At 44.9% G+C, this 26883-nt stretch overlaps 4 protein-coding genes across 10 annotated transcripts in view; 1 reads left to right on the top strand and 3 right to left on the bottom strand.

Annotated features, from left to right (window-relative positions):
- The window catches only part of snu (ABC-type transporter snustorr), a 61641-nt gene extending 57621 nt beyond the window's left edge, over positions 1-4020 (top strand). For 4 of the 6 annotated variants that reach the window (XM_011150700.3, XM_011150704.3, XM_019844012.2 and 1 more), the window contains one exon: positions 1617-1831. In XM_011150700.3, the coding sequence (XP_011149002.1) occupies positions 1617-1831 (215 nt within the window). Of the gene's footprint in view, positions 1-1616 lie in introns of all 6 variants that reach the window. The other 2 variants (XM_019844013.2, XM_025298559.1) reach the window with 1 other exon arrangement.
- On the bottom strand, positions 3964-6896 carry LOC105188957 (retinol-binding protein pinta). Of its 2 annotated transcripts, none has more exons than XM_025298561.1 (5): positions 6462-6896; positions 5561-5720; positions 5171-5276; positions 4562-4697; positions 3964-4421 (listed from the first exon to the last, which is right to left on the bottom strand). In XM_025298561.1, the coding sequence occupies exons 1-5, from the start codon at positions 6634-6636 to the stop codon at positions 4339-4341; spliced, it is 660 nt and encodes a 219-aa protein (XP_025154346.1). In that variant the 5' UTR covers positions 6637-6896; the 3' UTR covers positions 3964-4338. The 2 variants fall into 2 exon arrangements, with proteins under 2 accessions (XP_025154346.1, XP_011149000.1); XM_011150698.3 differs by having other exon boundaries at positions 4562-4931; positions 6462-6891.
- A 1192-nt stretch (positions 6897-8088) lies between these two features.
- LOC105188982 (uncharacterized) lies at positions 8089-11038 on the bottom strand. The gene is made up of 7 exons (XM_019844014.2): positions 10863-11038; positions 10135-10509; positions 9879-10064; positions 9474-9685; positions 8942-9295; positions 8639-8744; positions 8089-8528 (listed from the first exon to the last, which is right to left on the bottom strand). Exons 1-7 carry the CDS (start codon positions 10998-11000, stop codon positions 8124-8126), a joined length of 1776 nt encoding a protein of 591 aa, XP_019699573.2. The 5' UTR covers positions 11001-11038; the 3' UTR covers positions 8089-8123.
- An 880-nt stretch (positions 11039-11918) lies between these two features.
- BNIP3 (BCL2 interacting protein 3) overlaps positions 11919-26883 on the bottom strand; it is a 37680-nt gene continuing 22715 nt past the window's right edge. Inside the window, exons 4-6 of the mRNA XM_011150705.3 lie at positions 15639-15715; positions 14701-14856; positions 11919-14508 (exon numbers count right to left, since the gene is read on the bottom strand). Of these exons, the coding sequence (XP_011149007.1) occupies positions 14457-14508; positions 14701-14856; positions 15639-15715 (285 nt within the window). The 3' untranslated portion in view covers positions 11919-14456. The remainder of the gene's footprint in view (positions 14509-14700; positions 14857-15638; positions 15716-26883) is intronic.

The following is a 26883-nucleotide window of genomic DNA, read 5'->3' as shown; positions in this document are numbered from 1 at the left end:
TCGATTCGGCTCATTACATCGCTGTTACACTAGCCGCCGATCATTTCGATCCAAATGTCACACATTGGAATTCTTACCGTGATAAAAGTGAAAGTTGGCCATAGTCATACGTGCCGTAACCTAATTGACTCGCCATATAAAGCGCTTGCCGAGTCTCTTTGAACGCTTCGAATCAAAGATGGCCTCCAACGTATGTACGGAAACCGCCAAAACCACCAGCGCGGCGCTTGCGCCGTTGAAGTTGCTGCGATCTTTGACTGTACGCGCATGCATGCGTACAGTCGAAAATCGTAGTTTCTTCGACGATGTAACGATATATTCCGCCGGTCTTTGTTCATACGGCCAACGAATCGACGATTCTCTACTCTACGATGTCGTTAAATTTCATCACTAACCTTTGCCTTAATCTCGTAACTCTTCGCGGCCTGTCCCGCTCGCGCTTTCATTTTGCAGTGATTAATTCATCGTCAGGTCAGAAGGACTTTCACTCCTCGCAAGTTTATTCGAGCCGTTTGTGTTATCGATTGAAAACCGCCTGATAACGGCGCTGAATGAATATTCGAGCAAAAATCCTTCTAATCCGCCGTTGAATCGTACAATTTGAAGACAGAACCGCCAGCCGATCCTCCCTTGGTCCGTGCAATTGGCAAAATGGACGATACTTCGATTTGTCGTTCGTCATAATACTTCGAGTTATCGATGATACTAGAGACGCCTTATAGTAAAAATGTCGACCAATCAGGATGCAGTTAGCCTGTTCCGAAGTCAGTTTCGGAAACTTTGGTTTTAATTATAAAGCTGGTGAGCCTTGGACTAACTTGGATGCTTTCTATAATTGGTCAGCTATGCTATTTCTGTTTAATTTGATTTAAGCTATTAATTTTGTAATATTGGACAGAGAAATAGGTAGAATTTTCATTACTTATTATCTTGATTAGCTGATCAATCACGGAACAGAATTTAGTTTAAAGCTCACCAACTTTATAATATTAGAACCAAAGTTTCGGAAAAAATCGATTTCGGAACAGCCCTCATATCGGGTCATTTAGTCGAGACTCGAATCTTTAGGTGTCTCTCCACGACGTTATTAGGTAACGTCATACGGTCTCTATTTTTTCACATTGTAGTTCCTAGGTCTCCGCTATAAGCCGCCACTTTCTTAGGCAAGAAGAAGAAGAAGATAGCGATATAATTCAGCGGCAAACGGACGGTCTGTAATTTTTTAAGTGAGAGTCCTTTTTTCTCACTTTCTCGATAGCGGATTTGCAAGTACCATTAAACGTTAATTAAACACTGATTGCGATTTTTAGGATATCAGATAGGGAGGTTAACTGTTTATCGTGTGGATTCGATATTCTCCAAGTTTCACAAACGCTCGCTCAAATTTCAAAGAACTCTTCCTAGAGACGATGAAAATAATATAGAGATCAGTCGTAAATAGCAGGCATTAACATTCAGTTTATGAAGAGTAAGGTAACAAACGGGTAGACATGGAAATTAATCAGCCGCCAAATCGTCGACCTGGAGAACGCACCGGCTCCCAATAAACTACTCTTCTACGGCGAATTAACCGCGGTAATGGGGTAATTAAAGACCGCGCAAATGTTTTCTTGCAGGTGTAATCTGGCCGGTGGAGGGTATGCCGATGTTCCTGCGATACATATCGCAAGGTCTGCCGCTGACGATGGCGACCAGTGCCCTGCGGTCCATGCTGACCCGTGGCTGGAGCATCACGGAGCCGAGCGTCTACAACGGCTACATCTCCAGCATCATCTGGATCGTCGTGTTCCTCACGATAAGTCTGCTGGTGTTGAGATTCAAGCGCGGATAAGCCCCAACCGTTCCACGCGCGGCAGTCCGGACTCATCTCGATGTACAGTGCCTTGCGAACGTTACCGCGAATGTAGAGAGTGCTGACGGGAGAATGCTGAATCAGGATCGGGTCGGGCACGACGTGTCGCAAAGCGCCGAGCAGGATCACCGATCAGGGACACCTAGCAATGGATCTCATGTTCTCCCCTGGGACCAGGATGATTTGTAAAGGTTCTACATCCTCCAGTGTTGTAGAAGCTGCGCTACCCAGGAGATCTTATCATTCAAGATAGAAAGTTGTCTGTCTAACAGAACAGAGGGAGAGACTCTCTTCACTCGGAAGAACAGTCTCGACTCTGATCCTGATCTTGCAGTGCAGATGCAAGAAGAGCCTCTCCCGAGGGTCGTGTTCATTGAATCGACGTCTGGCTGGTCGTCCGAGATACTGCCGGATTCTCGTCGGAAAGTTTGCCTCGGTACCAGAATGTCGGCCAGAATGTACCACCGATACGATCTCGCAGCATTCTCCACGAAGGGACTTCCGATATGTGATGCTCCTGTGCGCTTAATGTGCTTGTAAAGCTTACACGTGTCGTGTGTATATGTATGTATGTATGTATGTATGTATGTATATGTGTGTATACGCGTGTGTGTACGGAGTGGGACTCGATAGTGGGAGTGCGATGACAATGTTCACGGGTCGCGTAGACCGCAGCGTTTGTCTCGCGTGCGCGAGCGCGTCCGTTTATAAAAACCTATTCTGACTCGGTATCTCCGCAGAAGTGGCGCGAACGAGATCGACGATACCGCCAGGATTCTCCGCAGTGTGAGACGATCATCTCGTGAAGAGAGTGAGAATGAGGAGCCGCGGATTCTTTCCTCAGCGATTCGGCCGTTGCAAAATTGCGTTGCAAAATCCAGCGTCAGAGCGTGAGCAAAATTTGGCCACGCGTTAAATTTTACTTATGCTTCATCGTTCTCTTCTTTTGTTCATTCTCGAGAGGAATCACCGTCTTCCGAGATTGCGTCATTGTCATTGTCACGTCATTGAAATGGAAGCGTCCACTGTGCATGTTGTGCACTTTACATTACAGGAAGACGGTGTTGCATTCCTCTCTCTTTCTTCGCCGTAATTTCTCATCCACCTGCGAATAGAATTATAACGTTAATAGAATTACGCGTTCGCGATTGTGCGGATCGCGCATCATGGATGATACACACTAGGATGATACTGTAATCGCCGTACCGCGCGGCATCCTCTTGAATTCGCGGGCGGAGGATATCAAAGGGACAACTTTCTCGCGGTGGGGAGAAGATACTCACGACGTGCATTTGCCCTTCTGTGTTCGCAGCGAATCCATTGTGGTCACCGTCGCGATCTTCTCACCGACGATTGTTATCGCCCGCGACAATGACGACGAAGCCAGTTGGTGTGTAAATTCGGCGTGGTGGGGGGACCTGGTAGAAAAAAGAAAAAAACGAACAGTCGTCCCTGTCTTATCGTAGCGGGATCGTAGCCAGTAAGTTTACAAGCTGATATAGAGCTGGTTATACCGTAGCGCAATTTTACTTGCCCATGACTTACGTGTACGTTCTATTTAAGTAGTTAACAATCGGAAGGTAGGAGCGGCGATCGGACGGCTGCTCCTCGCCGTCAAATATTATGCATATATAAAGCAAAAAAGAATGCGTTTTATCTACCGTATATTTTATACACAGAGTACGACGATTTCTCCAACTGATGGCGCAGGGTCGAGCGATACGTCAGCGTGGCGTCTCGCTCGATGAACTTCGGGTTCCTTTGCGCGAGAGAAAATATGCGACGATTAGATTAAATAGGGCGAGTTTCGATGCTGGCAAGTGCCAAGTGAAGGAAGAAAGGGGGCTGCGTGGCTTTTTGCAGGATATGGACACGAAAGAACTGATGTATCGTTACAGAACAGTGTGTAGATGTTCATCCGTTACGTGGTACGAGCCCGCAGAACGCACACGTGCGAATCTTGGCCCGCTCGTCGCAAGGACAATGGTAAAATTGCACGTCATTGAACGTTCATCGATAAGTAAAAAAAAAAAAAAAACGTTTTCAGGAAATAATGATAATAATGATAAAGATTCGTCGAGCGAGAGGCATCGGAGCAAAAAACTTGGCAATGTGTGTAAAAATGTATATTTTATTTCACTTATATAAAAATGGGACTCAAAAACGTTTGTGCGTGTACATATCTTTCTTCCCTGCAAAAAGCTTTTGCACGTCCTACTTCGACTTAAAGTCCTTAAAGCGATGTTCGGTAACAACACTTTTGTCTTATTGTTTCGACAACTTCTATCTTCGCTCGTCGCTCCGCGCGCTCGAGGAAAATAGCAATTAAATTAATTAAATTATTCCAGATTAATTCAATCGGTTAATTGCATCCCAAGTCAGTTCAGTTAATTATATTAACCAAATAAACCAAAAACAATAAAACAATAAAACACAAAACAATAAAACCAAATTAATTGGACTAATTTGGTAATTAATTTACCGATTTATTTCGCGCTCGACAGCATTTTATATTTTTCATCTTCGGCGAACCAGTCGCGATTCTCCTCGGCCATTTTCTTCCAGTATTCTGCAAGAATTTGCGCGTGATTATGCTAGCTTCACATCTGGATTGTCGTGATTCCGTTCGATTTATTCTCGGAGAATCTCTCTTCATTCGCAATTATTATAAATTTTTGTCGAAATTATATATTGTCCTGTTGGACGTACCTTTCAACTCTTGTAGCGAACAGCCGGTGCCACCATACTCGGCCGGCAGGATCTCAGCCGGGAGCTCCTTGCAGCAGTTCGTCACACCGCGCCTGTAGACCCTGAACCTCTGCTTCAACTTCGCGTTCATGAATTGCTTGAAAATCATTATGATAATATCCGTATAGACTGGCATATTGATAAAGTTTATTGATTGGATCCTGATCGGATAGCATCCCTGCCACGAGTGCACCAGGTGCCTTATAACATTGGGTCGCATTTGAAGAGCATGACCAAAAGTAACATCGTTCATGTCTATGATAGCGAAGACACCGCGCAAGGATCCCGGCATGTGGTCCCTCGAGTGCAGGTCCATGATCATCATGCAGGCCTGAAGAGTTGGCTTTGCGTCATTTTCATGTGCTGATACACTAAGTCCTTTAAATTTCGCGCTCGCAAACAGCACAAGCTTCTAGAAAACGTCTTGAAAACATCTAGAGGACGCCCTACACGTTTTAGAATTTTTGAACACGTTTACGAAATGTTTTATTCTTCGCAGGTGTTTTTGTAAAAACGTCTCTAAGATGTCTTTTCGAAATTTGCGTTACATAGTCCGAGAGTTATCGATACCTTCAATAAATCCGATAGTTGCTGTTTGTACGGATCGTGCACAGTTGGCCTTACGATGACAACCATCCGCCCTTGATCGTCCAGTTCCCGCAGCGGCAGGAATACCCTAAAATAAACAGATGAAATCAAATGAGCAATCCTTGGAATAAATTGTCATATATCGCACGTAAAATCAATAGGAAGTCGTGAGATCAATAAGGAGATCAATGAGAAATGTCGGTCTAACAATTTGCCAATTACACGAGCACTTAAGACCGAATTATTATTCAGGTCACGATTTGACAATGCAAAGGCACGATGATGGACCGCCTAATTACAGAGATTTAACGCTGAGCGGGTGCATCGCGAGAGGATGCGCCCAGAATAATTACATCGCGGAACGGTCATTACCCCAAATCAAACAACTGCTGCAGTTCCGGCAGGAGCGGATCCTTGTTTGCGAACCACCCCGGCAGATCGGATCGCTGCTGATGATAGTTCCGCATCTTGGACTTGGTTTTCTCGACGTCGAATTTACAACTGCGCAGAAACCGCAAGATGAAGAATTCATCTGTGGACGAACAAATGAGAACTTCACCGACGATCTGGGGTTGCAATCTCGAAAATATTTCGATAACCGAAGACTTTCGATAGTGAAAACATGTCGGCACAATACAAAAAGCGGACACCAAAACAAGGGATACGAATTTTTTATACATGCTCAATCGACTTTTTAAAGGGTGAAACATCTCTTTGAAATAAATATTGGGCGAATAAAAAAAAATGTTTCAGATAAAAGTTATTCATATTAATTGGTAGAAAAAAATGATATAATAAAAAAAAATGATATAAGATGATATAATAAAAAATAAGATAAGAATACATATGTTATATAAGTTATATTGTTAAGTAGGAAATTACAACTAACATGCACGTTACATGTAATATTGTGTTTGCTGGGTGCGTAGTTATGGGAACCACATCCAACCGCCGCGGAAGCGAACCAAGTTAAATAAAAGCTAGGATATCCATCTTTTGGTGTACCGTATAAAAAAAAAAAAGAGCGAATCGGCAAAGCAAGAGTTCATCAATCAGCGAAACCGAGTTAATAATCATCGAGAGTTTGTAAAGTATACAATCAAAAAATCAATATCTATATCGAATGTATCTTAAAAAGAAGTCCCTAAAAAAGAGCATAAAAAATAGCTGATAATTCGCTCGACGAGCTATGAGTACTCCGCTACCAATTAGCTTCACCGCATAACTTTATCTATTGTTTTCTGCGTCTGTAGCAAAGTAATATCATTTTTACCAGTACGCGAGTACATGCTGTTATTTTCCAAAATCCAACGTCGGATCTCTGCGACCGCGATCGCTCTGCCTTCATCAGTCTCATTCAAGTACTTGGCCGCGTATTCTTTTTCCTCGCTCGTCAATTGACGTGCGGCTTCTTCGCACTGAGATTTCTTCATGCTGTTGACGAGCATGACGCTTCGAATTGTCCGAACTGTTCAGATGCAGACCGTTCTAGATATATTAATATTTTCAGCAGGAGATAACTCTCGACGAGACCAACGATAACGACACATCACTTACAACACTACATATTACTCTAATCGTATATGCTCTTTGATACGCCTCTTGAGCTCGAAGAAGCCTCTCTAGAGGCGACATCTAGAGGCCGACCCGCATAATTGTTATCCTTCATTCGCGCTTTATTATTTATCCGCGCTGATTATTTATCAATATTTATTATGATTTTATCAATATTTATAGCGATTTTAAAACAGATTTTTCTTGATAAGGCGTCACCTTTGAAACGTTTCTGGATCAATGGAAACATGACGTGATTGTATATTTATTTACATATGCAATATGTGCACTATCGAGCCCGCGCGTGATTTTATTCAACATCTGTATTTATCCGTTCGAAAATTCGAAGGAGACGGCACTTACCAATGTAAGGGCGGGATTACGATGGACTTAACGTAACGGGACGCGACGGGACGTGAAGTGACACAAAACCTAAAACACATTGTTTTATGCGGCTGGTTACGATCAATCAAGTCGAACTGTTCATGTGACACTTTCAAAAACGGAGTTCTTCCACCACAGGTTATGCCCGTCGCCAAACTGAATTCTTCTTCGAAAAATGTCTCTCACACTAATATAACCTCAAACGTCAAATTCACGTAACGTCGCGTCCCCTTACGTAAAGTTCATCGTAATCCCGCCCTAAGAGGGAACGACTTTTCTCTTTCTTTTTCCTCACCCGCATTCACATGAAGCATCGCCGCGACGTTGGCAGGATATTTTGATGGATGTCTACGCTTCTCTTATCGAAAATGACTTAATAGTAACGACATACAGATCAATCAACGACGGCAGATTCATTAATCTGTCGTCAATTGTCCTGAAACAACCGAGTCCGAAAGTAAAAGTGATAAATAAGTTCATCGCACGATTTTATTGTCCTAATGCTGTGACATGTGTAGGGAGTTGTTACAAGTCATTCCTATCGTTTTAACATTTTTATGGACGAGCTGTCGCAAGATAATCATTTTGCACTTGAAACGACACAAATGTTTTACGGTGCTTGCTTTCTCCTGTGTCTCTCCTACAATGAGACGCAACAATCAGACATTTAGCGCATCCGTATCTTTCGTCCTGACTTATCCGAAAGTGTATAAAATTTCAAAAGTATGTTATAAATTATTTGACCATAAAAAATATACATATACATGCCAAGGTTATCAGATTTGAAGAGTAATAGAGACAAAGAGAGAGAAAAAAAAAACATGAAAAAAAAAACTGAAAATAATATGTATAAAAATACATATATATATTTTAAAATAATATATATATTTTTTAATATATATATATATATAATTTTTTAAGAATATATTAATAAATGAAAAATATTGAATATAAAATCTGGATATTTTTTTAATATTGCCTGAATAGTTGGACATTGTTAATAAGATGTGAAAGCCCTAGCGTACAGTTGTTCCCAAATTTTGTAACGTTTTACGCGGAAGTAAAAAATTTCCGCAAATACGCATACAACCTCCGTTTTTACTTTGGTTGTACGTTCCATTATTCGTTGCAATTGACGGAACGTTCTTCTCGTTTTATCCTGACATTCGTACGTGAGTTCGACCGTTTGCAATTCATCTGGTTGCAGCGCAATTGGATATTTTAGTCTCATTGCAGTGTCATCCATCTGCATAACAGGTCTCAACGAGACGCCGTGTCTATTTAATATTCCTACTTCTTCTACTACCTGTTTATCGTCAATGTCTGTATACATTTGTGACGTAACATCTTCGCGTTTGTCAAAAACATTACTCGAGTCTATTGCGTTAAATGTTTCAGCGTTCTGTAATAATTCAGCATTCGGTGTGACTTATATCTTGCAATTTGATACAACTAATGAGTACAAGTAGTTCTTTTTCACTGAATTTACACATATCGTTGTAGTTCGAATACCTGCAACAATGTTGCGGGCAAAGTGGTGTCTGCTGGCATCAACGAGTTCATCACATCCTCGCACGCTTCGCTCAATTTCTCTTCGTCATCTTCTTTCGCGACTAATCTAAGATATTCAAAAAACACCAAAGTACCTCCACTACCTTCTATCATATTATTTACGATTGCCGAATCAACTCTTTCTTTTGCTAATTAATTAGTTATTCAATTATTCTTGCTTATTATTGCTAATTAAAGCGTCGGCCTGTTAAAAAAATATAACAACGAACTGTAGGATTTTAATGAGAGACTGAGGATACGAACTTGTTGTACAGCTGCTTGACGATTTTCACCAATATCTGCGCCTGCGTGACGTTGAAGAGCGTCAGTTCCGAAATGGAACCCTTCAGGAAGTTTGTGATGTCCCGACCGATCTGCTCGATCCTCGTCTTCGAGATGTTCATCAGTGCTTCTTGACGAAGGAACATATCGTTCAGCAGCAGCTCCTTCCTCAGCTCATTCACTTCCTCCTGCAGCCGCTGCAGGATCAGCTCTGTCTGCGGCTGAACGTGCCGCACCGTCTTGATCGGTTTCAGCCTTGCGACTTCCATGGCCAGTCGCATGGTTGACAATGTGACGATGAGGTCTTCCCTTGTGACGCGTACATGAGCTATGAAACTGACGAGTGAAGGTGTTCGCTTATCAATTAACAATCAGATGACGTGTAATACGCAGACTATAAATCGTATCGATGATGGCTGGATTTAATACTCGAGCTTCATTACATTTCGTTTCCGATTGTTGGAAAGATTACTTATTGCGACGTTCGAGCGATGGTTGTTGGTATTCTTCGTACCGGATGATGGAGGTGACGGTAAACTCATTCTTCAACAATCTCAATAGGTTCGAGCGGGCGACGCTGTACGTCGCGGCACTTGGTTCCCGAAGATACCAGAAGTACTGCTCCAGCTGGGTCTTCATCAGATTCGCCATACCCACGTCGCTCGCCGTTTTCGTGCAACTCGATTTCCCCACCGTGCCAATGCCAGCCATCTCTACGATGTGTATCTAGCATCGCGGTTCATAATGAGAAATCTTTGATAAATATTGCACTTCAGGTATTTGCATGTGACAGAGAGATAATTCCAAATACTCGGAGTATCTTGGATAATTCAGCGCGTATTGATAGATAAATTCCTTCTCTCCACCAAGTGAGAGCAACCTTCGAAAGCGAACTTCCAGCGAGAACCTGTCGATTTACTTTTGCTGTCGCCACGACCGCCTGTGACACGATCAAGCTCGTGTTCGACACGTGAAAAGTGATGACAGCGGTGCCCAAGTGCGATACCGGATACGACGCGGCCGTCGTAGTTGATCGTCTCGCCTCTCCTTCGAATAATTTCCTCAAGGCCTCCGGCTCGCTCTTCGTGCTCACCGCGGTGATATTCTGGAATCACAATTACACCGATTTTCGTGTCTGCGTCGTGGGAGATTCTTACATCGAAATGACTCGATACCTCGAACAGGTCGCCCACGTTGACGTTGACGACATTCGGCCTTCGCACGGCGAGAAGATCGACCACCTGTTTACCTCTCAATTCGACGAAGCTTAGACGATAGCGTATGTCGTTGAACTTCCGTCGATTCGCCTTCACCGCGAACATGTCGGACAAGAGCCGTGCGGCTATCCCCCTGTGCTGCGATCGGCGAGGGTTAATGAGCAAATCGCAGACCGAATGATCAGCCGAATGAATGACAAAAGCTCGAGAGCAGGAGATATTCCAAGGCAGATTGGTACCCTCCAGTCGTTCCTGAGACCGCCTATCGTGAAGCTCTTCCCGGACCCGGTCTGCCCGTGGCTGATCAGCACGCAGTTTACGCCGTCTAAAACTCTTCAATCGTTTCGCGCGTCACGTTTATTACATGTACCGCTTCCTCTATAGATTTGATTTATTTCACTTGATTACTTTTTCGCGAGCGATGCGCGCCACGCATCTCTTATTTTGTCGGCGATATTCGGCGATTAATGTTGGCTATTGTTCATTATCATTATCTAGTTAACTTGCATATTTCTTATGTGCGTATTTCTTGTATATTTATCAAGTGCACAAAATAACGTAATTGTCGTTATTGCACAGAGAGGAGCTAGATTCCGAATAATAATTAATTACATCGCCGACATAGGCGCAGAATAATGCTTTTCTCCGAAGAGTGTCAGTTTTTTATTGATTTCGTTTGTCGGTACTTTTCGAGAAGATCCTTCGCGATGGTGCGATACACTCTGTCCTGGGACGCCTCGTGGAATATTCCGTCGGTCGGAAAGGTCCAGTAGATGGGATGCGAATCCATTGACTTTCGGTCTCGCCGTATATCTTGCAGACATCTCACAAAGAACGTCTGAAATATATACTAATGTTAGAAAGAAATAAGATAAAAAATAAGATAAATTATTAACAAAAAATTATAAATTACAATAAAATAAAAGAAACCAAAATAAATAAAATAAAAATACAAGAAGAAACCCAAGTTATAAATCAAGTAAAGCTAAAGTTTTCTCCTGATTAAGATCAAAATTGTGTAAAACAAAAGAATAATAAAAACCAATTTCGTACAGGTCTAATTTATACATATTTGGATCTGCAATTAGTTCTTATTGTCCTGCTGTTTTTTGTAATTCCCATATAAATTATAAGCTAATTATAGTACATAGAGCCCTAATCTTTTACAGTCGACGATGAGCACGCGAGTACACTTGAAAAATCTATAAACCGCTTAACGACTGAGAGATTTGTGCAGAAATCTCACCTTACAATCCGCACTGATTTTAGCGCAAGAGTCGCATGGTTTTTCAAGCGGTAGAACTCGCACGAAAACCTTAACATTTTTCTCACGCTGATCAAGCGACTCGTCGTCCGACATACTCGGGTGAAAGCGAATCGCTATTGACTTCTCCGCGTGTGTGTTATTGCGGTTTCTGGTTATTGCAGAGTTATTGCAGAGTTATGAGATCTCATGAGAAGTTCTGGGTGAAAATGCTGGGGTTCTTGCGCTCCATCTTCAGCATCATTTCATCACTTCGGTTGACTCTGCGACCGGGCGGCAGGTTAAATCCAGGTTTTCTCGATTCATACACCACTATTTACGGCACCGTGAACTTGTCCAACTGCGCGTCCAAACTGCGGCGAAACGCATCGAACATTTTCGGATCGCTTCACGTTGCTCGCACGTCGACAGTAGCGAGCCACGCGCTGATGCGACACAAATATCGAACGTTTACAAAAAAATCAATACCTCGTCATGATTATGAATTTACAAAACCCTTTATTTCTCGTAGCGCTTGTGTATAAATCATTTTCGATTGGAACTTTCCGAGTTTAGCGAAAAGATGCGGCGGAGAGATATCCTTTGAAAAGAAACACATTTGGTCGAAAGAGGATCGAGCGCCCGCAAAACGCCAAAGAGTCACCAACGCCATCACTACGTACGGAATATTATTATTATTATGCGTATGACATACAGACAATATTACAAAATAATCACTTATGAAAAAACACGTTGAATATCATTACCGTAAATTAAATAACGCGACTTAGCCAAGAGCGCAGAAGGAGAATCTGTCAATTCATCAAACATCCGGGGAGGGGGGAAACGTGTCTGCCGATTTTACTGACAGTCACGAAAATGAACAGCGCGCAATTGCTATGTGCGTTGCACGCTTCGCGTTTGAAAATTAGTCCTGTCTTCCTCTCTCTTTCCTCTATTATCATTTAACACGAGCGATCCCAAGATTCTCAATCTGTCGCACTTCATCGATTACAATCAAAACTCAAAAGAGTCACGTTGCGAGCACGCTCACATACCACCACATCTCTTTGATGAATTATTTGTAATCTGATCGCTCTCCGTTCCATTCGTCGCCTAAGGTAACAAAATACGCAAACTCTGAAAACATCATCCTCGCGCGAAAACAAAATTTCCGTCGAGAAAAAAAAAGCCAGCACACATACGTCGCATACACTCACAGAACGTTCTCGCACGAACTCGTCCAACTTCTTGGTCGGAAAACGCACATTGAACAAGACTTGAATGATCGCTCTCTTGACGTTCGCCATCGGCGTCACACACACAAGTGTGACTCCCACCGATCTCGTGAGAGACCAGCGTCACATATATATGTGATAGTCTAATTCTTTCTTCTACGTTCACACGAACACAATCCAAGCATGTTTTTAACAATTACACGGAAAAAGAGTACGGGGTGAGCTGAGGAAAGAGTTCGAACCCGATGAATCATGACAACCAAATTACACGACGCCCGAGTCGAATCTTCGCAACGTCTTGAAAAGGATTTGTTCGTGTGAATCTGCCGAATACTGCGTGCTTGAAAACTTTAAAGAGACACAGACTGCGCTCCGATGTGCACAGTATTGAAAATCTATAGTGACGTAAACTACAGCTTTTCAACATTGCCAGTGAATGTCGGGACGTAGCCACAGTCGACAATTGCGCGTCGTGATCGAGCCGACCGTCTTGAATAAACGATTGCAGACTATAAAACGTACTCGCGGGTCATACGTGTGGTCTTCGCTCTATGTGAATTTGTCGCAAGGAAATTATAAAAAATTGCAGAGGTATTAAGAGATGTGTGTGTATATATATATAATATATATTATGTATATTGTACAAAAACGCCACTCTGAAATCTCGCCTCGCCATTCAACCGTAAGCGAGCTCGTACACGCTCGCACGCCCTCGTGGTCCCTCCTTTTTCCGGTTGCCCGCTTGTGGTTATCTCGACGTCGAGAGAAGGGTGAACAACACTTCCTCTATAGGAACTATCTCATTCTGACTCTCCTGGTAGGATCATTACTGAGAAGCATCGCGCGATTATTCGGCAGAAGAACACCGCGATTACGCTGTTGCCGTGGCGACTCGACTGAACTTTGGATTTCTCAGAGACACGACATACGGTTCCTCTTCATTCTCGCGAACCAAAAAGCCTCAATGTTGTCTCGGAGTTCAATGCAAGAGTCATGCGTAACCCGCATGAAAAGGACGAGTCGTCCAGCGTTCCCGGAATTGCCCGTGTCTCCAGCGATCGCAATTTTTTTTGCCTGTTTTTACTCATGCTGTTATTCAGCTGTGTTTTCGTTCCCTCAAACTCGCCTCGTGCCCTTAATTCCCCTCCTCCTCACTACTACACCGTGCAACAAACACACACTCTCTCCCTCTCTTTCTCTCTCTCTCTCTCTCTCTCCCTTGCGCTTGCATTCGTTCGCTCAGTCTCTCTATCACTCCTTATTCTTTGCTCTAACAAGTAATATATATATATATATATAATTAGTTTTCTGATAAATACTATTCAAGCTATGCCTACAAACTATCGCATAGAAACGTATTAGAAACAGTATAAAATGGACATGTTTCGCACATTCTTCTTTTCCTTTCAACAACTTTAGATACTACTACGATAGATTCTTCTCATTCTTCTTCTTCTTCTTTCGCCGCTTCTTTCCCTCCTTCTTTTTCTCCTCCTCGCACTTTTCTTCCCTTTTCTTTAGTTTTTCCGTCGCCTAAGCATATAATGCGTATTACTTGCATCGTATATACGCAATATCTGACAAGTACACCGTACAGTTAAGGGAGGGGAGAAGGGGAGTAAAATACAAAGTGCTAAAAAATATTAAATCGGGACAATCGAATTATGTGCTGCGTATTTTCTGTTTTAGGCTCGATCGCCCGCCGGCATGTTCAGTCTTTCTTGCATCTCGATCTCCGGCCCTTCTCTCCGTTCAAGCGTGACCAATTTTCTATGCAGACACTCCCACAATCATGTCCTTTACTCGATAGCGACGCGGGACATGAAGAGGCCCCGCCTGGTGAGCAGAACGCTGCAACAAAACGAGACGAAGTTCACGGTCGGATTTTGATAGCGACTCCGCCGCTGAATTATCGCGCAATGATTCTATGGAAACACCGATGATCCTTTGTCAATTGTAACTTTAGTTAATGTTCACCGAAGATGAAAAGACGCGACAATTACGACGGCGAATTGCGATACCGTGCTTTCGATAGTCACGTACCCAAGACCAGTCCCGATAAGCAGAGACAAGAAGTTCGTGAAGAATAGGGTGTAGATGACTTCCTTGGAAAACAAGCCGTTCTTTCCAACTTTCGTCGTGCGGATGCTGTACGTTTTCCTCTTACCCATGCCCAACGGATGCTTGAATTTCCAGTCTCTGCAACACAATGGGACGGTATTGCGACCACCAAACGCCAGAGAAACTCTATGTGCATACAATGTAAGTACAGAGAGCGTCTCTCTCTCTCTTTCTTTCTCTCTCTCCCTTTCTCTCTCTCCCTCCCTCCCTCCCTCACTCTTTCTTTCGGAAGAAATCTTTCGCTCGACTATGCCAAGATTAATACTCGGCGATATGTTACAACACACGTTGACTGGCGTACGTTGATTTCCTAATTATAATTAATTATTTCGATGTTCAACTCAATGTGAATATGCGATAAATAAATGCAATTAGATATGTCAGTCAGCTCGTTTCAACGATTCTATATCGGCTGCTATATATATTTAATAATTAATTTTATTTTATAGATAATTTAGGGAAACACGGCTATGTCGCGCACGCCGCAGCATCGCTGACGACCATGGCAGTTAATATGTAAACGAATCAGCAACGATCGGTATTCGTGAATATTTTAAGAACTGCCAAGCGCGGTCAGAATGGACCGATTTGTAATTTCTTAGAAAAAGATTTGCCCAGAATATTCGTAATCACTCAGACTGATACAACGATACAACGATTTGATAGCTTCAACGAATGCAGACTCAAACTCTGGAAGAAATAAATCATCCTTGCGCAACATATTTTTCCCAAAAGCTGCCGTCTCGACAGTCCTGGCAAATAGATCGCGTTGATCGTCGGTAATTCTAGTGTTAACGCGTTCACGACTTTCCAGTCAACCCGGCGTTGAGCGTCGACTCAAGGATCTGAATTCGTCGTACTTTGGTGGCGCCTGATCCGGTCGAGAGCTCCACTCGTAGATCCAATCCCTGCTCTTGTCTAGCAGCTGTTCGGCCTCCTGCGAAGCAGAGAAGAAAATGCGTCTTATCGGTCAGCCAGTGCGAGATCGACGTAGATGATCAATCCTATAGCCGCGATATTATCAGCCTCGCGCGACCAAACGAAAAGAGAAGCGACGTCGCGTTCCGAATCAGCCGGGTGTCGGACTCGCGAGGAGACGCGAGAAGGGGGGGAACAACGCGGACAACGAAGATGATTTCAATTTCGCGCGAGGAACCCTCTATACATCTGCGAGCGACCAACGGTCGCGTCGAGCGGAGGAGAAGTGAATGCTCAAGGATAACCTTTGGCGAACGGCCAGCCGTGCACACACGTATAGCTGCGAATGTGGTCGCCGTACGTCGTAGTATCGCTTCCATGTGCGCAGTTGTGGCGCGATCTGTGCAAATAAATGTCGCGCAGGCCGCTTTGTCAACAATAGCGACGGTCTCTCTTCGCGGATAAGTATTTCGAAGGTAGTAACGAGAAGGAATGCAAGATGCGGGACGAGCGGCTCCAAGAGATCCGGAAGTTCCTCATTAATAAGCTCCGCCTTCTCGGAACAAGAAATTTTCGGTCGCCGACTGAATTTCGAACTGGGTCATCGATTTTATATGCGATACGACGGCATAAGAACACACCCGCACACACGCGTGCAAGTTGTGAGTCACGATTCGTACGTGTATGTGTGCGGAAACGGTGTTGCGCGGACTACACTTGCTTGCAAAATGAGGCTTAGACACAATGAAGTAAGGAGCGCGCCGAAGTGTCGCGGTTGAGAGTCAGGCTGAGCAGCATCGGTTACGACAAGAGTTGGAAGCGGCGGTGAAATAAGACTGCCGGAGAAGTTAAAAAAAATATTTGAACCGTTCTGATGGAAACCCAATATATATATATATATATATATAAATACATCGATGCGCGTTTGCGTATGATTTTGCGGAATTCGCGCTTAATTACTTTCTTTTTCTCCCGCTCACGACCGCGGTCGGCTAATTACATTCACATCCCGCTCAATATCGGGGGAAACAATGCCGCGACCTCGATAACAAAAAGCCGGGGGGGAAGCACACACGAACCGCTCGCCAGAAGCTTGGCTCTTGCGCGCGCGAGCCGCGCCGTGTCAAGTAGGTTTTGTATTTATCCTCCTTTTATTTCCGCCGGGGTTAACAATGAACGGTCGCTGGGACCGCGAGATGTCGCACGAGTGGACTCATTAAATAGGAGACAACGTCCGGCAGAGATAAGCGTGATGACGGTCTTAACGACAGTGTAATCGTGCGCAGCCGTCTTTATATTTAGACGGCGAGCATTCCACGCTGCTGCCGGCTATCAGCTGCGAACGCTTTGCGTATTAGCGACCGTGGCTGGTGCCATGTAATCGGAAATTCGTTCAAAGCGCGGGGGCACCTCCGTCTCTCGAAATGCAATGTGCACACTGTTAACAGTCCACTCGACTATCCGCGTTGTAATTCCAATCTTTTTCCTCCACACCGTTCTGATCCGCCGATCGATATTCCGAGCGCTCGATTCGCGCGCTACTGGAAAAACGCAATCAGAATGCAGCCGCGATTGCCGAGTACTTTATTCGGGCAAGCGGAGAGATAAGAGTCCAACGAGAAAACCGTCTTCGGTAATCGACCCTCGATTACTCGCGGTCGCATAGCGCGGGCCTTCTAATTTCACACTCGAGAAGACGCAAATACACGCGCGCGCGCGCACACACACACACACACACACACACACGTGTGTTGTGTATCGTTTTGAGTGGTTTGTACACTTGTGGTTGTACACTTGAAGCGTATTTTTACGATATTCTCTTATCGACAACCGGTAACCGACACCCGCATGCGGAAGCCTCTTTGTTACTGTTGAGATAAAACTAGATCCACCTGAAGAATGACTCACAAAGGACTCTTCAGTCTAGGTGAAGATTGTGCGTATAAACACGCGGTTATCACGTCGCACGCAGGCTGCATAACTCCGTCGCATGATTATCTCGCGCGAAGATTATGATGACGACTGTGGGAGGACGATAAGCGCGCCGAAGGGCGAAGACGAGGGAGACGTTACTCTTCGACGTCGATTTCGGCTCAACGCACCTGCTTGCGGTTCATGATTGCTTTGAAACATAGTCGCATGTTGATTATTTCGCAACGCATCACTAGGTATTGTTCTGTTAGGTTTTTCCTCTATTATACTTTTTTATCTGACTTCATCCTTAGGGGGCCCAAATTCTTTGCGGCTGAGGTATTCTCGACCTGTAGCCGAGGGATGTGAACAGGTTCGCGGATGTATCTCAGGGAGAGTCCACGAACCCTGGCGAGAAAAAATGCACTTGTGCTTCCTCCAAGCTCTACTTGAAGCTCGGCGACTTCGTTTTTCTCGAATGTTTCGTCTCAGGTGCAGTCGCATGTATTGGCTACCCCTCGAAATGTGAGTCTTATTTTTCGCAATGAGAAACGTTCCGAGGAGGGATTCACCGCGGCTTATGGACTGCCTAGAAATATCTTGAATAATATGTCTTTTTAATGACGTTGACTTATATTCTGAACTTTCTTTTATCGCTAAAAGTGACTCCAAAAGTAGCTTATAAGCCTCCTAATTGGTTGTAAGCCACTTTTAGAGTCACCTTTAGTGATGAAAGAGAATTCAGAATATAGGCCATTGACTAAAATGAACATATTTTTCTTAAAAACAAAGCTAACTCCACGTTCCCATTTTACTGTAAAATGTATGTAGTTTTACACAAGGAGAGGAAAAAAATTATTTTCCACAAATTAAAGTTTGCAACCAATGGTGAAGATAAAAAAAGTTATTTTCTTTAGAAAGCTGTTCCTATAAACATTTTCATATCTCTGGATGAATGAAAACAGTTATATTTGATGCTGACATGTAAAAGAAGGTATTTCTCGGCAAACTCGCAAAGCCGATATATACGTATGTCAGCTCTGAAATAGTAAAAGGGTTGAGAGGGTCGCATTAATCATCATAAATGCGCTCGATAATTATCGCTCGCTCGGATCGCGACGATTCCCATCGCGAGACTTTGTTGGCGCAAAGAGAGAGGGTGAAAGAACGAAGGAAAACGGGACGGTTGGTTTTTTCTCGGACAGCAACGCGAGTGAAGAAGCGCCGAGGGAACATTTCGCGTGACGAGGCTGCTTTTTCTCAATGCAACACGCATTAGCCTCGACCAGCGAGTTTCCGGATTACACGAGAGTATCGCGCGCGCGGTCGATTGTCGGAAAAGCCGTTCCCGCCGGGCCGTTTATAAATAACTTTTACGCCTGTTTTCCTCTTCATCGTCACCGAGGACTCGTCAGGTTGCGCGCTTCTATCAATTGCGACGGTGCGGTGAAAGCACGTGTCGAAGCGAAGCGAAGTTGATTCGTATCGGGGATTCCAACGCGATCCCCGTTAACCCTCTCTTTCTCTCTCCTCTCACCCTCCGTGGAGTGTTCTATTAATTATCCGACCGCATTCACAGTGGGTAACGTTAAGCTATACATTACAATTGGTGCGAGTCAATTGCATTAATATGTTGTAATTAATATTGCGCGTATTAATTATAATATATTAACATATTACGTTAATGTTTGTGTATGTGTGTGGTATATAATTGTATTAACATTGTCACACATACACACACACACACACACACACACACACACGCGCGCGCGCGCGCGCGCGCAATTATATCTCAACGCACCGCCAGCTACGCCGCAGCTCCTATCTCTACTCTCTTTCATTCTCAGGTCGAAATTTTTCGTGGCTGAGGTATTCTCGACCCACAGTCCCAAGGGACCCAAACAACTTCGCGGACCTCAGGAAAAGACCCCACGAACTCTGACGAGAAAGAACGCGCAGCTCCATTCTCTCCAAGCTTCATCCGAAGCTCAGCAATCTCGTTTGTCTCTCGAATGTTTCGTTAGGTGCCTCCCCATATATATTTGCTTCCCCTCGTAATACGTGTTTCATTTTACGCAACGAGAAACGTCCCGACGAGGGACTCGCCGCAAATCGCCCATGGGCTCCATGGTACGGAAAAAGGGGGAAAAAATTATCAACTCTCTCCCGCTGCAGGCAAATACATGCGGTCCCTAGTCGTGTCCAGAGCCAACGGGAGGGAGGTTCGCGAAAAGCCAGATGCGCCGGATTAGGGTGCCGCCAAGCCGAATAGGGGTTGGTCTTTAAGTGATTGATTGATCCGAATCTGGCCGCCGGCAGCTGTGTTTCTGCGCATTCAGCACCAGTTGCGCCGCCCGTGCTTTTCACGAAGTTTTCTCTCTCTCTCCCCCCTCTCTCTCTCTCTTCCTCTATCTATTTCTCTTCGTCTCTCTGTCTCTCTCCCGGTAACGCCGCGAAAAGCAGAAGCCGGCTGCGTCATCGCGGCGCGTCAACGATCCAAGTGTTGTTGGCTCGTACGCCGACGCGCTCGAAAGGAGAATGGATCAGCCGGCGCGACGTCGCACATGGCGTGAGCTCGTACACAAGCGGCGATTGGCCAGTCCTCGTACTACGACGTTGTCGAGAGTGCCTCGACGATATTCCGCGGCGGCGCATTTTTCCGGCGTGTAGGAGGCCGCGCGTCGGCTCGACGCTCTCGTCGCCCCCCCCCCCCCGATGGCCGCCCGCGAGGAAGAAATCGATTCAAACGCGGGTCGTTCTCTTCATCGGACTAATTTAATCAATTAACTTCGTCAGAGTCTCGGTCTCATCTCGCCGGACCGGCACGCGATCGTGGCGAAACCGGGGAGCGGCGATTCGATCTTGGATCCTTGGCGACTCGACTCCCGATACTGAATGCTCCTCCTCCGGCTGTCGTGCAATTTAATCTTCAGCATTGAGACGCTCAAGTGTAACACGATCGCGAATCGCAGCAACACGCGATGCATTGACCACGGGATCCATGTACGGAGCGTGCGTCCCTGAAGCCCCATTTGTCGCGTTCTCCTCCGATTAGAGACGCTCGGGCGAATTGGGAAGTCTCTTTGAGATACCGTACGCCGTTTTTCACAAGCAATAATTGCCGTTTAACCCATTGCTAAGCTGCGTTTGTGAGAGCTGCTTCTCTTTTATCCGAGCGCCGTTACTTAATTATGCAAATTTATTTTTCCTTCCGGCATCTAATTTTCCCGACTACAACTACGCGTACACAAGACACGATGATAGCTTTTTAAAGAAGGAGGTGTATATGTTTTACGCGACCTCTCCTTGAAATGTTCGAAGAATTCTAGCGAATGACAACTTCGGGGCCTCTGAATGCTCTCTCGACACCTCAATTTTCGATGTTGATCCTGCGCTTGCGCTTCGATAACATGAGTGAAATTCACGCTCGGTTGATGATACGCAGGAGTCAAATGAGTAGAAGAGAGTCCTCCACCGTTCTCCACGTTTCTTTTTCTTACAATTTTTTTACAATCACGCGCAATGTGGTAGAGGACCACCTTTCCACTCGTCTCGATCCGTTCTATCCGCACGCCAGCTTTGTCGCGTGTTGCGACGACCATCGTGTATACACCATCATCCCGCTGTTGAACCCGATACATATGTTACGTATTATATCTGCTCACCTGTTCCCTCGTTTCACACATGTATCGTTCTCAATCACACGCAGCGGAGAAATCTCGCAGCACGCACGCAGCCACGCAGCAATAACGATGCGACACAACCTTCCCGATTTACTTTCGCTATCGCAAGCGTTGCCATCGCGGCGTCGTATAAGGAGGATAAACAACGAAAAAGCCGTCGTGTTTTCCTTTATCATCAGATTCTCATCGACAGGAGAATGAGCGTCTCGCATTATCCAAAAGGACAGAGAACGGCCGTGGCTTCGCGGAGAAGAGAACGATACTTTCACCGTTCGAAAAACCGTCGGCTCGATCGCGCTGTAGCGGAGAACCTAGCTGCTCCCTGCTTAATTATCATTCGCGTTAATTGCCACCGCGAATAATGATTGAGAACCTGCGAGCCGTTACTTTCGAGGCTCCTCCGCGTCCGCGTCCGCGTTCGCAACGATCAGCTAAATAAGCGATCGTCAGTGGAATGTTTCCGCCGATGTGGCTGCGGCGCTTCGTGTGCACAGATGCAACCGCGCAGATGTTACCTAGCAGTAGTTCCTGGTCGGCCGTAATGTATATAAACGTCCGCAGGAAATATAAATAAACAAGTTCAAGTCGCGTCCAGAACAGTCAGCTACCACGACGCAAGCAACGAAGAACGCGCCGTTTCGAGCGAGTGACGCTCGAAAGGGGAAACTACATAAATAGTTGATGTAATTATTTGTACAATTATACAATTATCATTGGCGATTATCGTCTTATTATTTTAACAAGATGGCCAATATATATATATATATATGTGGTATATGAGGTCATTAGTGTCGCTAACATTGTAGTGACACTACACAAAAGATTGTGGCTCGAATTCTTTTGTATAGTCACAAAAATCCCAGCGAATCGTGCGAACAGACCCGCGATGGCCACGCGGCACCGAGAAATCTGGAAACCGGGTCAAGCAAGTATCAAACACTTGTCTCTCGGCATGAAAAAGCGCAGATCTCAGGAAAAATATGAGAAAAGCTTTTCACGATTGCGCGTGTGTACGTTCGTCGCAGTGGCGACGCACAGTGGGGCCAGATATAACATTCTTTGGGTCAAAATTCTCTAGAGATCTGAATTTCCAATCGATCATCGACACCAATGGATGAGGTTGATCCTGAATAAATTCCGAAGAGATCTGTCTGTGCCAAAATTTGACAAAAAATTTTTTTCCCCAATTACTAGCCCCGAAAGAGGAAAAATTATCGTTAAACGCGAGAAACTTGTGAAATACTCATTATTCGACACTTATTTCTATCTAATAGCGTATTCAGCGGGTTGATTGAACTGTGAAAGATACTTTCTATCTCCGTATGATGGCTTACGAGCTGAGGTTTATAAGCTTTGGGCTCATGGACCATCAGGTTAGGGTTGAATGTTCAATGTTCTCAATATTTTTACTTGGGTCCATATATGGCTTAATTCTTTCTTAATGTGGCTGAAATCATGAGCTTTGAAAATCTGAGTTTTCCAAAAGGTGATTATAAGTTCTGGGGTCTCGCGTTTAGTATTCATAGGCTCGAACCCAACACACTGTACTTTAAACGATAAACTTCTAAGACAAACCCTAAACCCACGAACCCTGAACCGATAATTTTTTCAAAATTTCGGCTAGACAGATCTCTTTGGAATTGATTCAGGATCAAGCTCATCCACTGGTGTCGATGATCGGTTGGAAACCGTTTCAGGTCTCTAGAGAATTTTGAAGCACAAAAGGTCATCTGGCCCCACTGTGCGGCGGCGGCGGCGCGCGCACGTGAAGCGTCGCTGCTGACAGATATCGGTTTCCACGTGTCGCCGAAACGCACACAAACGTCAAGCGGTTTACAGCCGCGCACCGCCGTCGCTTTTCCAATGCTGCTGAAACGGCATCTTCTTAGAGCCATATTTAGCGCTTCTCTAAAGGAGCAACTGGAGCAACTGGTGGTTAACGCCCAAGGCTTAAGCTTGCGTCACAGTGACGGAGTCTTGAAGGCGACCCGTCGCCGTTTGCGCAACCATTGCTTTCTCTCTTGCTTTGTGTGCGAGCATGAGAAAGAGAAAGAGAGAGAGAGAGAGAGAGCAGAGAGAGCAGAGAGAAAGAGAACACGTTGCAAGGAGAGCACAATGAGAGAGAAATGTCTTTCCGCGACAGCAGGAAGACATGAAACGAAAGTCAAGCGTCGGATTGTCAAACTCTAACGGAACGAGTCGCACAGAACGTATTCTAATCTCACGAGCGGAGATTCGTATCCGGCAATTACCTCGAGGGAATAGTTTAGTCGCAGCCCCTTGAGTTACACTTTGCGTCCATCACTCAAGCGAGAAACTCTGTCCAATCTTATCAGATAATTGTTCACGCCGAGTTAGCGACTTGTAAGTAACAGCGAATTTAGTCACTCTCGCGACACACTCGACGAGCCCGCCACGATCATCGCGGTGAGTGAAACACGTCGAAATGATCGCGCTATTCCTTTTTCTCACTTTTGTTTTAACGAAATCTTTTTGTTAAACGAAAGCAACAACGAGCCGAGAGCACACCGCGTTCTCCGACGAGCACGTCGAAAATGCAGCACGAGCGATTTCCGCGCGGGCCGATCGATCGAGCGGCACTTTAATAACGCGACGTAGCGACAACGATGACGACGACGATAGTTTCATGCGGCGAATTTCGCATCTGCATCCGGTGAGCATCACTCGCATTCCATGTTACGGGTATGTGCTGCGATGGAATGAGCGTTGGCGGGTTCGCTCTCTCTCTCTCTCTCTCTCTCTCTCTCTCTCTCTCTCTCCCTCTCTCTCTCTCTCTCTCTCTCTCTCTCTCTCTCTCTCTCTCTCTCTCTCTCTCTCTCTCTCTCTCTCTCTCTCTCTCTTCCTCTCTCTCCCGCCGAATGAATCCAGTGTATAAAGCACAGATTGTATCGCACTGCCGTTGCAACTGCATAAGCCTGCCATATAGATTTCTGGCTTTGGGACGCGCCAATAGCACGATCCGCTTGAGCGCGAACCCGTTCGCCGCAAACATGTTGCAAGCGGGACCGGTTCTCAAAACGAGAAGAACCAGAAGAAGAATAAAAACGAGGTGCGCGTCTTATAAGATCGCGCGCAAGGATCACTCTCAGATCTGATCTTGCGATTTTCATTGCGTCGAGACCAAGAGCGAAAGATGAAGCAGTGTTCCCACAACTCCTTATCATTAGCATTAATTAACGAAGGATCCACTTCAGGACCTGCTTGTTGTTATCTCGTCGAGAACGAGAGTGCATCTGTGCCGTCGAGTTTACGCTCGGGAAGAACGAAAATACGCATTCGAGTAAGCCGATCCTTCACACGCTTGACATGATCCTGCAGAGTTTCTGAGAGTGTTTGAAAACTATCGCGTGAAATAAACAAGAAATTACAGAAACAACGGATGATATAAACATAATAATAAAATATAAATATGTAAAATATGTAAGAAATATATAAAAGATTAAAATAACGAAAGTAATAGGTATAAAAGTAAAGTAAGATTATAAATCGATCGATGATCGGAATCGCTCGACTTGCACGAAACACGAAAGTTTGAGAAAAGTGCAAGAAACGCAAGAGGTTCATTAACGACGACGTGAATTAATCCGCCGGGATCGTCGCGCTCGTGCTTCTTCGTTGACTGAGAAAAATCGCGCTGGTAGTTTCATTCATTTTGCAACATTACATTTAAAATGAAACTGCGTCTCAGCCAGAAGGAAGTAACTCGCCGACTATACTACTCGGATGGACGTAATGACGAATGAAAGTAGGGAAACGTCAGCCGCGCGTTTCCCCTGACGATTTCCACGGCGCTGTATGCGCGATTAATGTGAAAGAAGGAGGAAAGTAAGAAGCGGCATGATCCATTAAAGTGTCTGCATTACGCGACTCGCGCGCTCGGGAGAGAGAGAGAGAGAGAGAGAGAGAGAGAGCGCGTAGACCTCTCGCGCGAGTTGGGAAAGATATTTCCGCGATGTGTTACACATAAGTCGACGCGGAAAATCATTTTCTACGAACGCGCCGGTGAACTTGTTTGTACACAACTGCTTGGGAACACGTGACTCTCGCAGCAAACATTCATAAATTATTCGTCATTCGTAAACATACACCCCGCACGCCGCAAATCCGAGTGTGTTATTTTGACACGCATGAGTGCGTAATTGGCTGAAGCTTCCTTTGCTTCTGTCGTCTTGTATCACGTCGTTTAATTCGTTTCGACGTTCTTTAACACGTTTAAACGTATTAACGTTCAAGTGTGAAAAACGTTCCAGCCAATTACGCGCTTACGCGTGTCAAAATAATACATTCGGATTTGCGGGTACCGGTGAAAAGCGTGACTCGCATCTCTGGCGGTTGCATTTTCCTCGCGTGAAAAGGAAAAAAACGAAAGCGCGAGAGCGCGCAGCGAAAATAAATGCATATTCACGTAACGTGCACTTTTGATTAATAATAAAAACTTTCATTTGATCATCGCTCCTGTATATCCGATTTCATTGAATTTCATTTCACGGCGATAACGTTAATTAAATCATCGATCAATTAACGATACGATATTTTTATGTATATCATTTCCACGGTAAATACCACGCGAATCTGAAAAAGTTCAATTGCCGTGATAATTAAATCACGAGGCGAGTTTCGAAAATGCGCGAGCGCGTTTTCCTCGCCGGCGATACAAAGCGACAGTGATCTCGCAAGAAGTGCTAAAGAATACGGCACAAGTGACTCATGGAAAAATCTTACACGAACGGTCAGTTCCACTTGTTATCGTTATTACTCATGCCTCGCGATACAGTCGGTCTTTGTTGCTATTTTCGTCCGCGCGTCGCTTCTCACACAGAAAGCATAATAAAGCGAGTCCAAGCTTTATCGATGAGTTCAAACTGTCACGGCTACCTTTGTACAGAACATCGTCCTGGAGATGTTACGTATACTGTTGCGAAAAATCGTCAATCTCGATCCCGAGATAACGAGGTCTGTCTCTGCCTGTCTCTCTCATCGCGGACAATAAAAGATGAGAACGGGAGAATCCGCGACTTTATCGCGGATTCTCCCGTTATATCGCTGCTGATTACGCTCGAGAGACTCGATGCGAGAGGACGTCTATTTCTATCCCTGACGTATTTCTCTTTTTGCCTACATTTTTATATGTGTCATTTGTTGTATTTGTCTTTACGTCGTTCCGCGAGAAGTAAATGACGAGGCCTTCCCCGACTTAACGACGCTCCGCTTTCGCGCCGCATCTTCAGACTTCGTATTTTCGGAGTGCGAAAAAACATACAAGTGATATTTTTATAAAGCCTTCAAAGAACGAAGACCGATAAAAGGAGAAGCGTGTGAGTAGTGAGAGAAAAAGATGTCGTTAGTCTCGCTCGACGAGTGAAATGAACAACACTCGACCCGCCGGACTGTATCGCCGCGAAAAGCGTGATGAATGACTCGGTGCATGCGACATGAGGTAGATAGACGTTGCAACCACGAATATTCTCGGAGAAGACATACGAAGACACACGAAGCCGCGATCGCGCGGATTTTTAATTAGACACAAAGACTTGTCCAACTTCCGACAGGACAGGCTCCTTCGGTGGCGTGA

This window comes from Harpegnathos saltator, unplaced genomic scaffold (assembly GCF_003227715.2).
Source record: "Harpegnathos saltator strain DR-91 unplaced genomic scaffold, Hsal_v8.6 scaffold224, whole genome shotgun sequence".
NCBI classification, from domain to species: Eukaryota; Metazoa; Arthropoda; class Insecta; order Hymenoptera; family Formicidae; genus Harpegnathos; species Harpegnathos saltator.
This window is presented reverse-complemented; position numbering and strand designations above follow the sequence as displayed.